Raw genomic sequence first — 16,033 nt, 5'->3', positions numbered from 1 at the left:
AGATAATGAAAGGAATTGTGCAAATATACCCGGGGTGGTAGGAAAACACAAGATGCTAATCAAGGCAGCAGGAGCTTCGGTATTGTATTGCAAAGCATTGTATTGAAATCATGCAGGGCCAGTATCTGGGAAACAAAACCCTTTCCTGGCCCATGGGGTCTTGTCTTGTTTGTGTTTTGCACTTGACCACAGCCTGAAGCAGGTCTGTCTCACAGATCTTTCTGTGACGATGGAGGTAGTCTCTATGTGCGTGGCCCGATGTGGCAGCCACAGACCACGGGTGGCTACAGAGCATGTGAACTGTGGCTGGTGAGAACCAGGAACAACTCACTTCCAAATGTTGTTTTAATTCATTTAAATTTGAAGTTCAATAGGCCCCAGGTGCTACTAGCCACTGTATTGGACAGCTGCCTGGATGGATGGATGTGCTGCCTTTTTAAGCCACTGCAGCTTACGTGAAGAGGCTTTATTTTAGCCTCCGAAGTTTGTGTGGATTATGACGGACAGAACAATGAAAATGTTGATGTTGGGTAACTGCCTTCAGCGTTTACCTCACCTGGCTTTCTGGGAGATCCAGGTGATCTCACCGATGTCAACATCCTGCTGAGCCAGGCCTGGGGGCACAGCCAGCTGGGGCTCCTATCAGGTGAACCGCCTCCTTCACAAGGTTGCGTCCTATGACCTGGAATCTAAATATTTAATCGCTCAGGCGCAGATGGTTAAAGGACAATAATCCTCTTCCTATTAGCAGAGCAAACGGTGCTCTTGAAACACTGAGAGCTGGTCTCCACCTTCTAGGCCAGTGAAGTAAATCCAGTGACTATATGTTCCTTAGTCCTTGAGATGTGTACACTTGGAATGTTGCAAGGTTGCAGGATCTCAGAAGATGAGAAGAGAACGGCCCATGATGTCTCTCTTCATTGAAGGTTGCTGCCCCCCAGGTCCTGGGCTAATCATTTTCATCATTTTCTATGGGGAAATCAGGGCTCTTGCCCCTTTCCCATGAAGGTTAGAGGGCGTGAAACATCCTGGTGCCCCTGTCAGTCACAGCCAGCTCCTCGAGACCAGCAGCTCTACCCGGGAAATGATTTCCTGCTCCTATCAAGAGACTGCTTTGTTTTTTAGTCTACTAAATCATCCAGCTTCTAGCTGGTTATGTGGAGCTGATGTTTGTTTATTTCCCTGTTAAATTCTAATCTGATTGCACGGTTCACAAGGTTGTATAGACTTTGAGAAGAGTCTCAAATTCAGTTGCTATGTTAGGTTGGCTTTTAGAAATCTGGCCTGGGGCTGAGCCAAGGTGAAAGGAGGTATTCTAGAAGCCTCAGAACCTGCCCCTCCACAGATACCTGTTGGGGCATCATTTGCAAGAATAGTTGGACATCAAGGCAATTTATTATGTAATCTAATGTTCGTATGACATTTAAGAGTCTCACCCGTTCTCATAATGATCCCATGAGATAAGCATGATAAGAATCTTCTTGATGGGAAACTGAAATGCTTAGGATACTGGTTTGCCTGAATTCACACTGCAATGAGGACAGAGCTGGCCCTCGATAATAGGTGTTCTTTCTCCTGGGCCACACCACCAACTGGAATGTATTTAAGAGGCACCACACCACAGAACATCTCAGCACAGGCTTGATAGGTCAGGCTTTATCTTAGATTTAGATTTAACACAACTTCTGCCTAACCAGAGGTTAAAGCCACTGGCTGTAATGAGGAAGGCATGTCATAATTGAGTGGCCACCACGTTAATTATGCATTTGGGGATCTGCCCGCCTCTAGGCAGGTGTTGGGAAACTATAGCTTGATACTGGCTCTGTTACTTGATAGTAAATGCCTCGCTTATTCCAGGCCTATCAGAACTGTGACATTTTGAGACTGGGTTAAGGAACGAACAAGTGATGGGAATTGCAATATGTGTCAAAAGTTGGTTTTAGCATGTTTTACATCGTGACTGTACAGTGGAAAAATGACCATGGATTAAGCCATCCACTTTCATACTCAATCCAAGAGTGAACTTGCCTTCAGAAATCAGAGGCAAAACATTCCTTAGAGTTTTCAGCCACAGAAATACCTGGAAGGAAATTACTTAGCAGGGCGTTCACCTAGGGTAGAGGGCTTTGGTTAGGTTTACAGCGTCTCATTGAACTGTCTCTCTCCTGCCCTTTCCTGTTTGACCAAGGATCTTTTTCACTCTAGTGCCTAATGTGACATTCAATACACTGAGCTCTGGAAAGTGAATCTGTCTGGCCTGGGTTCTCTTCAGGAGGTGCCAACGTTCTTATTCTCAGCCTCCTCTGGGAGACCAGCTCCAGGACTTCCCTGCTATGGAGAATCCTGTAGAAAGGGCTTTCATTCCCTCAGGATTCTAGATATAGCAGGGCAGGCCCAGACTATGAAGCTTTAAGAATCACCAACTTTTCATAGAAATTTAAGTAGGAATCCACACTTGGGAAGGGAATTCTCCAAATTAATCCATGATCCAGGGGGCTGAGGATTTCCAGGATCTGGTTTGAGTCTCATAAGGGATCTCTGGCTTCATTCATACCAAGCAAACACCGAAGGATTGAGCCAGGAGGGATCAACGTTATGAGCGCACAAGTCAGATGGCTGCTGCAATGATACATACAGTGACATCTTCTCTCACCCTGCCCTTCCTGCACTTTTGTATCCAGAGGCAAATCCTCTAGTGTCCCCCAAAGAATGTCTGTAGTATATTCCAGTGAGTTTCACTGTGGAAAGTTCTGATGTTGTCACTCTTTTTGATAGAGAAGAGGTGACCTTGAAGGCACTTGTACAGTCCAGGCCCAAACCCTTGGGATAGCATTATCTGCAAACAATTGGGATTATGTAAGTAATGTCATTTTGAGTTCTCTCACATACCAAGAGGTGACATAGTGCAAACATGAAAAACTCTTATACTTGTCCTTTAGCATAGAAATGGCCAGATTTATGCATTCTACCACCTATTTTTGTCTTTATTTCATAATTACTTTTATATGTGCAATGCTGTCCTTTTTAGATGTGGTGTGAGTGTTTCACAATGATGACTTAAAGAGTGAATAACTCCTAGAGCTGAAGAAAACTACAGGAATCTGTCACCAGCTTGTCCCCCAAATAAGTCTGTAAAGAGGAGCATGAAACTTCAAGTCCTAGAATATCTCAAATGCGTGAACATTGCCGTACAAAACAGCCATGACTATGTACATGGGTCTTTGCATGAAAATTAGAGAACCCAGCTGCCCATTATTTAATAATTCCAATGTAGGAAGATTGCTCCATGCTATCTGACTTAAATTGCATTACATTTTTTATCTGTCCTTGATTTTTGTTCCTATGTACAAAAATGTGAGAAGTTATCTTAATGCTAAAAATGTGTTGTTCTAGTCAAACTAGATTTAATTTTGGGATTAATCTCACTCTCTAATTTTAATCAGCATCAGGCATTATATTCATAGGTAGTACTTGAGTAACAGGAAAGATCCAGATGACATGTTCTTCTCAGTACCACCAATATTGTGAGATAGTCCCTTTTCTCCTCAGACTGTAGGAGAAATATTTTATTGTGTGATTGTATGCTCCTTAATAGGAAGCATAGATCTCTCCCAGGGTTACAGCTACATCCACAAACATCAATCACTGATGTTTTTAGGTGTCCTTTGAACATTAAATAACCGCAGTGTGAACATCCTAGATTAGAGAAGAAATCCCAACAAGAACTTGATTGATATCAGGTATCCAGGATCTATCTCAGGGATCCACAGCACCAATAGAAAAGAGAATCCATCTTCCAGAGTAAATTTCAGGCATAAAATATTAAATAAGAATTCATAAAAGGCGTATTACTCATCTTAAATCAATTCATCATGCTAACAATGGGTGTTGAATGCAGCGTGTGGCATTTAGCTTACACAGGGCAAGTAAAATTCTTACGCAGATAAGAGCTTATGCATGAAATGTGATGGTACAGCTCAGTGGTTCAGAGCGCCCTCTCTGGGCTCAGACTGCCTGCAAAGAAATCCCTGTTCTACCACATACTAGCTGCAAGATCTGAGGTCAAGTTTCTGAACTTTTCCAAGGCTCAGTCTTCTTGTAGAGACTTAAGAAAATTAAATAAGTGAATGTGTGTAAAGTACTGAGCACAGTGCTGGAACGTTGCAAGCACTCAAATAATGGCAACTACTAGCTATGACTGTCATCTTCATCATTCTCATGTTGTTATTATATTGATCTTTGTACTTACTATCATCCTAGACAAAAATATTTGCACAATAGCTAGTTATTATGGGATGCAGTTATCACTGCAGTTTACTCTCTTTGTTTAAAATAAAAATTGGATTTGCAATGCAACAGGTTAGACTATGAAGAAAGAAGAGTGAGGCCAAACCAGAGTGATCAGGGAGGGTCACAGGGTGAGGGGTGGTACCCAGAATGAAAGCTCCTGTCCCTGTCCCTTCCTGCCCTGACCTTTAGGATTCTTCAGCGTCTCCTATTTGGGTCAGCTTATTCCCAGGTCTCTCTCTCTCTCTCTCTCTCTCTCTCACACACACACACACACACACACACACGCAGCAGCCCCAGGAAGATGTCTTTCAGAGTTCTAAGTACCTGTCTAGAAGATGACTCGCTTGAAAACCGGGATCTCTCAAAATTTGTCTCTGGCCTCCCAAACTGATCTCGTTTCTTCTCATTTGCATCTCTTCTGTATTCCTGTCGTCTCAGACAAGCCTAGGGAACAAAAGAGGTTTTTTATTTTTATTTTTATTTTTTGCCTTGGGTCTATGACTAGCTTTGATAACTTTATGCTTACTTCCTACTGTGCAGAACATGAAATAAATCACAAAATGAATACATAATGCACAACTCCAGCATGCGCCACTGCCTGTCACCAAGTATGAACACACCCACCCAGGCATCTCTCTCTCTCTCCCCTTTGCCCTAAATGCCAGATCAATAATATTAGTCATCGCTTTAATAAATTCAAACAGTGAACACACCGAGAGGCATTTCGTCAAGTATTTACCCAACAATTGCCTTCTCGGGGAAGGAAGTACATAATACACTGTATTAACTTCCCTTTATGGCCTCTTTCTCTTCATAGCGCCTCCTACTTACTCACCTACATTCTACTCTGTCCTGCTGGATTACACCCTTGTTACAGGAGAAGAATTTCTGTCTGTCAGACCTTTAGCACATGCTGTTCCCTCCACAGGGAGTGCCATTCACAGGGTGTGCTCTGGACAAACCCAGCTGATCTCCGAAGCACTAGCTGGGCAGCATCTCCCATTTGCCTGCCTTACCACTCTTCCCCAGGCAGAATTAATTGCTCCTTCATACAGACAAAGCTTGAATTATGCCTTTCCCCCCTGTCTATCTAGTTGTTTTGCTTTGGGGCCTCTTTCTCCTGCTGATCTCTGAGAACCATGATGGTCAGGACCACTTCCTATCTTTTCAATTCCCCAGCATCTAGTATTTGATGCTAATTAAATTGCATTTTTGTTTTGGAGGAAAATAACAATCCCCTGATGCAAAATATTAAACATGTAAAAACAAGAAAATAATTGTTTTCATTTTAAAAAACAAAATGAAAAGAAAACCTAGTTCCAAAATATTTCTCTTCCAGTACAAGGCCTGCAACAAATTCAAGATTCTCATGTGCTGTGGGGGTTTCAGCCGATAATTTAAATACCCCCAAAGAGTACAACTTCTTGGAGTATTTCTAGACTAGCAGAGCCAGTGACTGAATTAGCTGTTGCCCCACCGCAGCCAAATTATCCATGTCCTAGTAAAGAAGGGCGACACAAAGGCCAGCAATATTGTTTCTAAACTGGGTCTGACATGTCTGCCTTCCTGGCTGGGCTGAGAAAGATTTCTTGGGCATTTTTTCCGCTTCCGTTGGAAAAGCATCTCCTTTTATTCTATTTTTCTTTTTCTTTGTAAAGGTTTTATTTATTTATTTTTAGAGGAAGGGAAGGAGAAAGAGAGGGAGAGAAACATTGATGTGAGAGAGTCATTAATCCGTTGCCTCTTCCTCACATCCCAGCTGTGGCCCTGGCCTTCAACCCAGGCAAGTGCTCTGACTGGGAATTGAACCAGCGACCTTTTGCTTTGCCCAACCAACTGAGCCACATCAATCAGGGCACATCTCCTTCCTTGATGTAGAAGGACTTGCCAGGGTTTCCCGTCATGGCGAAAGCCTGATATTATGTGACAAGGTTAGGAACAGAAATGATACGATATTATCCACACATTTCCCATTTTGGAAAGCAGAGAGCCCGTGATACTGAGCTTCACAGCTGAGCGGTGGGGGAAGCGCTAGTGTCCAGGCTCATGCCCAGTGGCCTGTTAGTCACCTGCTGCCAGTGGGATCCTGGCTTCCCAAGAGAAATGCGCAGGTTAACCCCGCCTTGCTTGGAAAGGGCAAACAGCCCCAAATGGTTTGTTTTTGTTTTTTTCTATCTCACAGTTTATCTTATTTCCAAAAACTGTTTCGTATAGATAGTGAGCCATTGTAATAAATCCTGGGCAGTGTTTGTTTCCATAAATAATTTAAACAAGAAAACTCAAAAATACTAGACAGTAACTATACTAAATAAGATAGGCACCAAAGAGAGTTAGCTGGAGAGCTTAGTGAAGTTCAGCTAAGTACAGGCCTCTTTTCTTCGATTCCTTCTCCAATGACTTGTGATCAGAGCCCCTGTCTGGTAGGAGCCCCGGTGCGGCGTGCCGTTGCCTGAAGCGGCAGATGTCTGTGTTACCCTAACCTGCTGGTATCAAAGGAGCAAGAAAATGCTGATGGGCTGAAAGTGGAGGAGCCTGCTTAGCAAAGGCTTGCAGGACCCGGGCAGATTCTGTGGGATGAACAGAATTCTTGTGGGCTGAGTGTTTTTTGAAAATTCTCTCCAAGAATGCATGTGACTCAAATATTTCTTTACCAAAAGGGAATGAAGAATAGAATGGTTTGCAATGATGAAAAAAAAATTTCCCCTCTGGTTCCTTACCCCTTCTCTCATAGAGGGGCAGGAGAGCAAACCAGTGGCAAGGTAGGCACTTCCAATTTTTTATTTTGATCCAGCCAACAATCTTTCTGTGCAAATCAAGCATGAATCCTCTCAAAGTCATAGCTTTGCAGAGGAGAAGGAACAGAGGGACAGAGCCAAGTCCAGCCTTCCAGTCCTAGAAACAGCAAGAATGCAGCCATACACAACTCCCCACCCCCCTCAGCCAGGGGCTAGTTTTCCCGTTATTTGTAAATGTCAGTAATTTTTTTGTTGTGGTTGTTGATGCTATCATTGTTTCTACTTTGGGGGTCCTCAAGTGACAGGGGCAGAGAGCAGTGTGACATCCAAAGGATGGGGAGAAGAAATGGACTAATAACTCACAGTCACCAGGGCCTCCCCTTACCCTGCAACTTTCAAAACATTCCCTTTCAAATTCATGTGCCTGGAGCTGGATTGCTATAAATAAGTTTCTGTTCACGTGACATAACTGACTGAGAGCAGTCTTGAAACTGAAGGCGTGTCAGGTAGCTTCTTATTCCTTTCTTCTGGAGGAGGATTGGGGCTGCTCCTTCATTCTTCCTTGGTACCGCCCCCTCCCCCGACCCCCAACACACAACAGCTCACGCAGCCATGCTGCCTTCTGTGCAGAAGCTACCGCTGTGGGGGCAGAACACAGAAGGTGCGTCCATGCCTGTGGAGGATGACGTGGGTTTTGTGACTCACTGTAACTCAAGCCTGGTAAACACGACAGTCCCCAGCTCTGCTACTTTCTAGCTTCGTGACCTTGGGCGAGCTGACTAAATCCGTTGATTCTCGCTCCCCAGATCCATAAGGGGGAGACGGGAGAGGGCCCTGGGCTGCCAGCGTGTTGGGGGAGCTCCGGGCAGTGTGACGGGCTCATGGTGAGTGTCCCATAAAAGACACTCGTCATCGTCACCATCACCATTATTATCTCCTAACAACTGTAATTGTTTCCAATCCCATTGCTTCGTTTACTTCTATTTCTCAAGTCAGCCTTTGCCAAATAATGTGACTCTGATCTTGGTCACAGAGGGAGAAAGACTTTGTCTGTCCTGGCAGAAGCATCGTCCTTGCTTTTCTGCCCCAGAAGTAGATGGGTGTTGCCTAAGCCCGCTCTTCCCCTAGCGGCCAACTAGTCACTCAGGGGTCCTCTGTAAACCACTTCTTATTCCACATTACAGCTTTCTAAATGCACAGGGAGGCTCAAAGCTTCTTCTGTTTCTTTTATTATCAGTCTCCTCTTTTACCTGGGGGCTCCTGGTGCCTTAAGACGCCATCAGTGTATCACAGGAACACTTCCCAGCCTCAAAATCATGACATCAAAACTGTCCTAAGACCTGACGGTACATGTCAATGAAAAACAGCCCCTGTCAAGGTTACTGTGACTCAAACTCCACAGGCGTTCGGGAAGTGGGAGTCGCCACTGCCTTCAACTGGTTCTTTCTGGTTGTTGTTCTAACACCCTAACATGCATAACCCACCGTTTGGAGTTTTAATGATCACTGGTGACATTATTAAAGTTCTTTAGTTTTGAGAGGTTAAGTAATCGAATGAGCTGGTTTCCTGTTGTCCTCCACTCCCTTAACTTCCTGAGTGGACAGTTCCAAACCCTCACCACCTGGCATAGTCACCTGTCGTGTCCTTGAACAAGGTTATATCATCGTGTTCAGTGTTTGATCTGCACTTGAAGGAATTAGGATGAGTAAGTGACATGAAATGAAACCCATCTGAACACATTTGACAGATTATGAAAAATCATTCTGAAATGCCAAGTAAAATCTCCAGCTTTCAGTGGACACAATGGCTAAACTCTGCCTCAAGTCCTATAAACACATTTGACCAAAAGAAGAAGAAGAAAAAAGCTATGCAGCATAAACACCCTTGAAGAAATAGAGCCAAATTCTGAGATGGCATGTAATTATGTACTAGTTACCAGCTTCTGAAATAGCATGTAATATGCCAAATAGATGTTCATTTCCTCTTGTTTTTTCTAAAGGGTCCCACCCAACCACTGAAAGGAGTAGCATCAAAATAACTCAGGGTGGGTTTAACCCGCCCCTTCTGCTGCTAGCACACAGACCTGTAAAGGCACTGCTAATTTGGTGCATACCAACCCTTAGCATATTTTAGGATGTAGCAGGGCTAGTGTACACAGGAGGTTTCTAAGGGCTTCAATTTGAGGCAGTTCATTAAAGACAACCCAAGTGCAGGGAGGAATATGTGGCAAATGCATATGATTTGGGAGTCATGTCTAGTTATTAGGTCTTACACTATTTGTACACACAAATGGGGACTCCTTAGTGTCCAAGCAGGTCACTGTACTGCGAGTGAAGACTTGGATTTCTGCGAGTAACTGTCCAAGCTCATCAATGACCCATGGTTTCCATATCCACTCAACACAAAGTCTACCTTAGTAAGTTATATAACGGCATATAGTTCATATATGGACCAAGTTTTTGAGGTGAGGGGTCATGAAAGTCATGCCATAGTTTAAATTCTTTCTGGAACAAAGGAAGGGATAGATTAAATGATCTAACTAACTCATTGTGGTTCCCTTTCAAGTAGTTTCTGTAGGTTACTATGTACTTACTTCAACAATGCTCAGAACATCTTAAAGACAACCCGACTTTTTTTTTTTTTTCAGACTTTGTGGTGAATGGCTTTGAAAATGCTCCATGAGGGTGGATTTGACTTACAGGAATAGTTACAAGTTATTTGGGTCTAAGTCTGGTAAACAGAGTTGGTGGTTAAGTTAAGTAACCCAGGCTCTTACCAATGACAAGGTGTTTGGTTCAACAGAGAAGAGTAAGATTCCACCCCTGCCCTTAAGAAGCTGTGATCCAGTTTGAGAGGAAGTCACACAAAAGATAGTTTCAAGAGCAATGTGAGAGTTATGAAAAGGGTGTATGGGATTGGAGTGACAAAAATGAAATTGATCATGGTGGTGGCTGCAATTTGGTCATTATACTAGCAGTCATTAAATTATACACTTAAAGCAGGTAAATTTTATATGTGAGTTATACCTAACTGAAGGTATCTTTTGAAAAACAGTGCTATACCGTGCTATAGGAATACAGAAGTTTGCTTAGTTCCTCAATTAAAACTGGGGACCTCACCATCCTCATCAAGTGTCAGGCAAAGAAGGGTGAAGAAGAGGTTAGAGATGTGGTTGGGGTTTAGGCTGTCTTTCTGTGGTTCTTGGGTCTTGGACCTGACCTTAAGTGAGGAGAAGCAACCAAAGGTTTTCGTGTATTCCAATGGCATAGTCAAATTCACATTTTAGAAAAGACTTCAAGGAAGCAAGACTGGAGGCAGGGAGACCGGTGATAAGCATATTGTGGTAGTCTTGGTCATGAGCTTTTTCTGTAAATTTGGTAGGACATGGTGACTGGTGGGATGTGGGTGGTGAGGGAGGAGGAAGAGTCAGGGAAGCCTTAGGCCACCATCATTATACAGGGGATAGAGAGGAGGGAGGCAGGAGGAAGGACATGTGGGGTGCACCCATGGCCATGCTGAATTTGAGGTGCCTGTGCAACATCCAGATGCGAATGTCCAACAGCAGGTGTGCGTCTCATTCTGACACTTTGGGGAGACTTGGGTTCCAAGTCATTAGTAAATGAGTGGTGGTTAAACACATAGGAGGGGAGCCCTGACCGGTGTGGCTCAGTTGGTTGGGTATCATTCTGCAAAGTGAAAAGTCGCTGGTTTGATTCCCAGTCAGGGCACATGCCTGGGTTGTAGGTTCGATCCCTGTCAGAGCATGTACCAGAGGCAATGGATCGCTGTATCTCTCTTACATGGATGTTTCTCTGCCCCTCTTTCTCCCTCCCTTCCCCTCTCTCTCTATAAATAAATAAAATCTTAAAAAACATAGGAGGGGATGAGATGGATTTGTGGAGACCTTGCAAATTAGAAGAAAATGCGGTGGAGAATGGAAAACTGGGGGAATTGACGTTCGAGGGGTGCGGAGAAGAACGTGAGAGACATGGAAGGAAAACCAGGAGAGTGTGCTGTCAGAAAGCCAAAGGAGTAATGTTTCAAAGAGAAAGAAGTAATAGTGTCAAGTGTAGATAAAGCTCCAGAAAGCAAAGACTAAAAATGTGTCCACTGACTTTGGCTACGGCGACAGCAGTTTCAGGGGCAGTGCGGTGACTGCCAGCCTGAAGTGCGTCAGGGAATGAGTGGGAGAAGAAGCGGGGATGGGAACGTAGCTGACTATTTGGGGACATCTGGAGACTGGAAAGTGCTGCGGCTGTGACTAGAAGAGGGTACATGGTCCGCAGGCAGCTTTGTTTTGTTCTTAGAATGGAGAGGCCTGAGCATGTTTGTAGGCTGAGCCGATGAGAAAGGACGCTTCAGAGACACAGATGAGGGGTCCACGGGTGGAGAAAGGCTGGGTACGGAGGGACATGGACCGAGATCTCAGGCTCAGCACTAGCAGGGCGAGTGTAAGCTCCCCTCTTGGTACTTGAAGGCTAGATGGGTGTGTAGCCGGATGGCAGGGGGGAGGTTGAGTGGCCTCCCACCTATGGCATTGGGTTCTCTGTTTTATTTCCTGCACAGCAGGAAGAGAAATTCTTTGCTGAAAGTGTGGGGATTGGAGCTTTGAAAAGAGCAGAGAAATTTAAAATAGTGATGGTAGCAGAGGGGTTGATGGACAGGTGAACATGTTGAAGTCAGTCATCCTTCATTCCTTTCTTTCTCTCAACCCCTCTCTCCGGCCATCAACAAGATGTCTCTGCCACTTCTGTGTCCTGGCACAGGTCGCGTGTGACCTCTACTCCTACCACTTTGGCCCAAACCACCAGAATTTCTCTCCTAAATTTCCACTGTAGTTTCCCTACTAGTTTTTCTGCTGCGTCTCTTGCCCCTTTCAGACATTTCCCCACACAGCAGCCAAAGAGATCTTTTAAAAATGTATTGGGTTAGCCAAAGGTCCATTAAGTTTTTTCCATAAAATTAAAGACCCATTTTTCATTTTTACCAATAACTTTATTGATTTAGATATTTTCAGTATGTCAGCTATATCCTGCATAATATAATGTTGATTATTCTCAATTAATGTCTTGATTTGATTACTATCAATTTTAACTGATCTACCCAATTGTGGAGCATTGTCCAGTGAGAAATTGCCAGCATAAAACTTCACAAACCACTTCTGACACATTTGATAAGTCACAGCACCTTCTCCATACACTGCACAAATCTTTTTGTGTGTTTCAGTTGCATTTTTACCTTTCTTGAGATAATAAAGCGTAATACACTGAAAATGTTGCATATTTTCTTTCATCTTCAGTATTAAAATGGCTACACAAAAATTCACCAATTTTGATATTTTTTAAAATGCAGGCTGATATGACAGCTGTCACAATACAATCTAACAAAATTGTTTTGAGTGAAGTTAAAGACAACTAAGCACTACTAAAACCATCGTACAGAAAAAAAACAAAAGAACCTTTTGGCCATCCTGATAGATCAGGTCATACCACTCCTCTGCTTAAAATTATCCAATAATTCTCATTGTGATTAGACTAAACTCCAAATACCAAGTTCTGTCTTGTAAACACAACGTGGCCCTATCTACCTTTCCCACACTCACCCTTGGTCAATGTGTTTCAGCCACTCTGGCCTCCAATGTTCCAAGTTAGGTCCTGCCCCAGAGCCTTTGCACTTGCTTTCCTTCTGCTCAGGATGTTGCTGGCTCTTTCCCATCATTTACGTCCATAGCCAAAGTTACTTCCTCAAAGAGCATTTCCCTGCCTGTTTAAAGGAGCATCACCTCCACCCCCATTACCTCTGTTTTATCTGCCTCATATAGTCAACAGTCACTGAAGTGATCTCACATACTTATTTACTTGTGCAGATTGTTTGTTTCTCAGTTTTAGACTAAGAACTCCAGGAGAAAAGGGACTTTGTTCAGGAGAAAGTAGGCACTTAAGTGTTCTTATTTATGAGGACAGGGTTGAAAGTGTCCTTATTCATAAGGACAGTAGTGAAAGCCCAAAAGAGATTAGAAAATAAAACTGCAGTGGCTTCAAAAATCATAGTTGTGTGATTTTTTTTTCCCAACAGAGACCATAAAATTAGATTGATTATTTGATGTGCCTGTTCTTAAGACAACTTCAAACAAGTATTTTGAAACATGGGCCGGGTGGCGGTGGCATCTTTGTGAAAAGTAGATGTACTCCCAGCATGACCAGTTTGTATGTTGATGTTCTCACTGTTTATAGAAATTCCCTCCATTTTATAGTCTTGTAGGTATGATGTCAAGTTGTGGGAGTAATTTGCTGACTCCATTTCCAGCCCCAAAGCTAAGCTGTGTTGTGCAGGTGAAGTCAGGTTACTGACTGAGATAGGCCTGGTTTCCTTGGTGACCTGGTAGGTTCAGTTCTATTTGAAATTGCTAAGGAAAAGAAAATCCTGACAACTGGCAGTTCTGTGTTTTCCTTAGGGAAGGAGTGCTTTTCCGTCCTTAGTCAGGGCTAAGGACATGTCTCCTGGGTTGATGAGGGTTGACCTCCAGGCCAGTGGGCTGAATGACATTTCCTAAGTGCTCCCAGAATCCCACATCCCGTCTGGCAAGTCTGTCCTAGGCCAGCCAGGGTAATTGCACCATGGCTCCTCGGGCTCTCTGTCTGTTTTGTTTTTGCATGTAAGCACTGTAACTAGGGTGACGAGTAATTAGCTTACTGTGGAATGCGCTAACCACCTTTCTTCTGGCAGGATGACAACCAAGGGCCATGTCATTTTATAAATGGCAGGGCGACCCAGTTTACCTCTTAATGTCTTTTTCCTTAATGGCTGGTTTATCAAATATAAGCCCTACTGTCATTTGTTGACAAAGTTTGTGTGTCAAGCTCTGGGCTAAATACTTTTAAAAGGCTGTCTCATTTCATTTTCATGACAATATTATGAGGTTGGTCCTATTATTATCCCCATTTTACGGACGAGGAAAGTGAGACTCAGAGGTAAAGTCACTTTCCATGGTTCCACTGCTTATAAGTGGTGGGTTTTGGGTTGCAGAAAACTATTGCTGCGTATCATATACGTGTCCTGCCACTGTCTGCTGAGTTCTCTCCCAACACTGTAAGCAAAGGTGGAAGGTGACTCTTGTCTCCTGCAGTTACCTGGTATTCAGACTCTGCCTTATGCTGCATGTCCCGCAGGTATTGAACATCACTGAGGAACTTCTGTCTGTCCCTTGCTTCATGCAACATGATTCTTAATCCCCGACCTGCATATAAAAAATAAATAAACATGCTGTGATAAGACCCTTTGTTACTTTAATTACATTTATTCTCTTTATTAATCTAATTTTCATTGTTTGAAAGGCACAGATGCTTCTTTCATACTGAAGGGACTCTTTGCATGGGGGTCGATGCCCTTACGACCCTCCCATGCTGGGCATAAATCATGCAGCCATCAGCTGGCTTCAGTGATCCTGTCCTGGTTAGTCACAGGGAGTTAGACTGATGGGCACCTGATTCAGAAGCAAGTCTACAACATGACAAAAAAGAATATCCAAGAACCTAGCTAAATTATAAGTGACTGAAGTAACGAGGCCCTGGGAATTTAAATTCATTTATTCAACAACAATTGCTCCCTTATTCCCACCCAAGCACAGTGCTGGGGATTGGGGGTAGCAGTGAGCAAGACGAACATGCCCTGCCTTTGTGGTGCTTGTGGTCTAGGGTGACAAGGCCGCCATTGAACAAATGAACCCTAATTGTGATAAATGCTATGGGGCGACATGGGGTTCTTTAAGAGAGTGTTATTATGGAAGGGCCTAAGCTGGTCTGGGACACCAGGTTTCCTTTAGGAAATGACACTGGGCTTGTTAAGGAGTGAGCCAGGCAGGAAGTGGGACAGGGTATCTCAGACAGGAAGGACCGCAGGTGCAGAAGCTTCAGGGCAGGAAGGGACTGCTGTGGATGAGAAACAGGAGGACCAGAGCAGGAAGGGAGACGAAGGAGTATAGCACCGAAAGTCTGGAGGGTGAGTGGGCAGGGGCCAGCTCATGTGGGTGGGGCCTTGAAGCTCAGGATTCGAAGAGCCATAGTAGGACATTGGAAGGTTCTATCTGCGGAGTAGATGGTTACATTTGCAAAGGTCCCTCCAGCTCTTGTATGGAGAATAGACTGGGGGGGTGAGTGTAAAAATAGAAGTGGGAAGACCATTGAGGACGTATTATAGTAATCCAGATGAGATAAGATGGTGATTAGACTTGGGTAGCAAAAGTAGAGATGAGGAGGAGGAAGAGGTGGGGGAGGAGCGGAAGGAGGAGGAGGAAGAGGAGATCACAGCTACAATTTACTGAGACTCTGGACGTTATAAGCACTTACACATATTAACGCATTCAAATCTTCATGACCACACTAGGAGGCAGGCACTAAATCTCTATTTTTGCAGATGAGGAAACTGAGGCAGAAAGGGATTCAGTTACAGAGCCTAAAGTTACAGAGCTACTAAGTGGAAGAGTTAGGATTTGAACCCTGAGAGTCTCACACCAGTGCCCACCCTCTTAACCACGAGGGATTCAGGGACACTCAGGAGAGAAACTCATCAGGCCTTGGTGATGACATGGATGGGCCGGGAGCGGGATGTGTGGAGAAAGCTGCCCAGGTTGGCGCCAACATTCCCTTCAGAATCAGAGGAGGGAGGAGGGACAAGCTTGTGAGAAAGTAACTTGGAGTTCAGAGTATCGGGGTACAGCAAATGGAAATGGCAAGTAAGTAGATGTAGGTGCTCTGGAGCTGATTAGAAAGGCAACGATTTGGGCGTTGCTGGCATTCTGGGGAACAACTGAAGTTGAAGGCAGAATGGATCTTAAAAAGAGGAGGACCCAGGACAAAACTCCGAGGAACAATAAAATTTAAGAGCAGGGAGCCAGAGAGAAACGCTGCAAAGAAACCAGAGAGGCAGGAGGAGACCCAAGCGGGTGCCGTTTCCTAGGTGCCTAGTTTCATCGGTGCAGAGAAGAGCATGTGTCGAGGAGGAGGTTATTA

General features: G+C 44.1%; 1 protein-coding gene across 1 annotated transcript in view; it reads right to left on the bottom strand.

Annotated features, from left to right (window-relative positions):
• Positions 1 to 14,253, bottom strand: part of MARCHF10 (membrane associated ring-CH-type finger 10) — a 69,369-nt gene extending 55,116 nt beyond the window's left edge. Inside the window, exons 1-2 of the mRNA XM_090292481.1 lie at positions 14,156 to 14,253; positions 4,615 to 4,734 (exon numbers count right to left, since the gene is read on the bottom strand). Of these exons, the coding sequence (XP_090148607.1) occupies positions 4,615 to 4,734; positions 14,156 to 14,245 (210 nt within the window). The 5' untranslated portion in view covers positions 14,246 to 14,253. The remainder of the gene's footprint in view (positions 1 to 4,614; positions 4,735 to 14,155) is intronic.
• Between the last annotated feature and the right edge of the window lie 1,780 nt (positions 14,254 to 16,033).

The sequence above is a fragment of the Furipterus horrens genome, unplaced genomic scaffold (assembly GCF_987537825.1).
Source record: "Furipterus horrens unplaced genomic scaffold, mFurHor1.1.pri manual_scaffold_11, whole genome shotgun sequence".
NCBI classification, from domain to species: domain Eukaryota; kingdom Metazoa; phylum Chordata; class Mammalia; order Chiroptera; family Furipteridae; genus Furipterus; species Furipterus horrens.
This window is presented reverse-complemented; position numbering and strand designations above follow the sequence as displayed.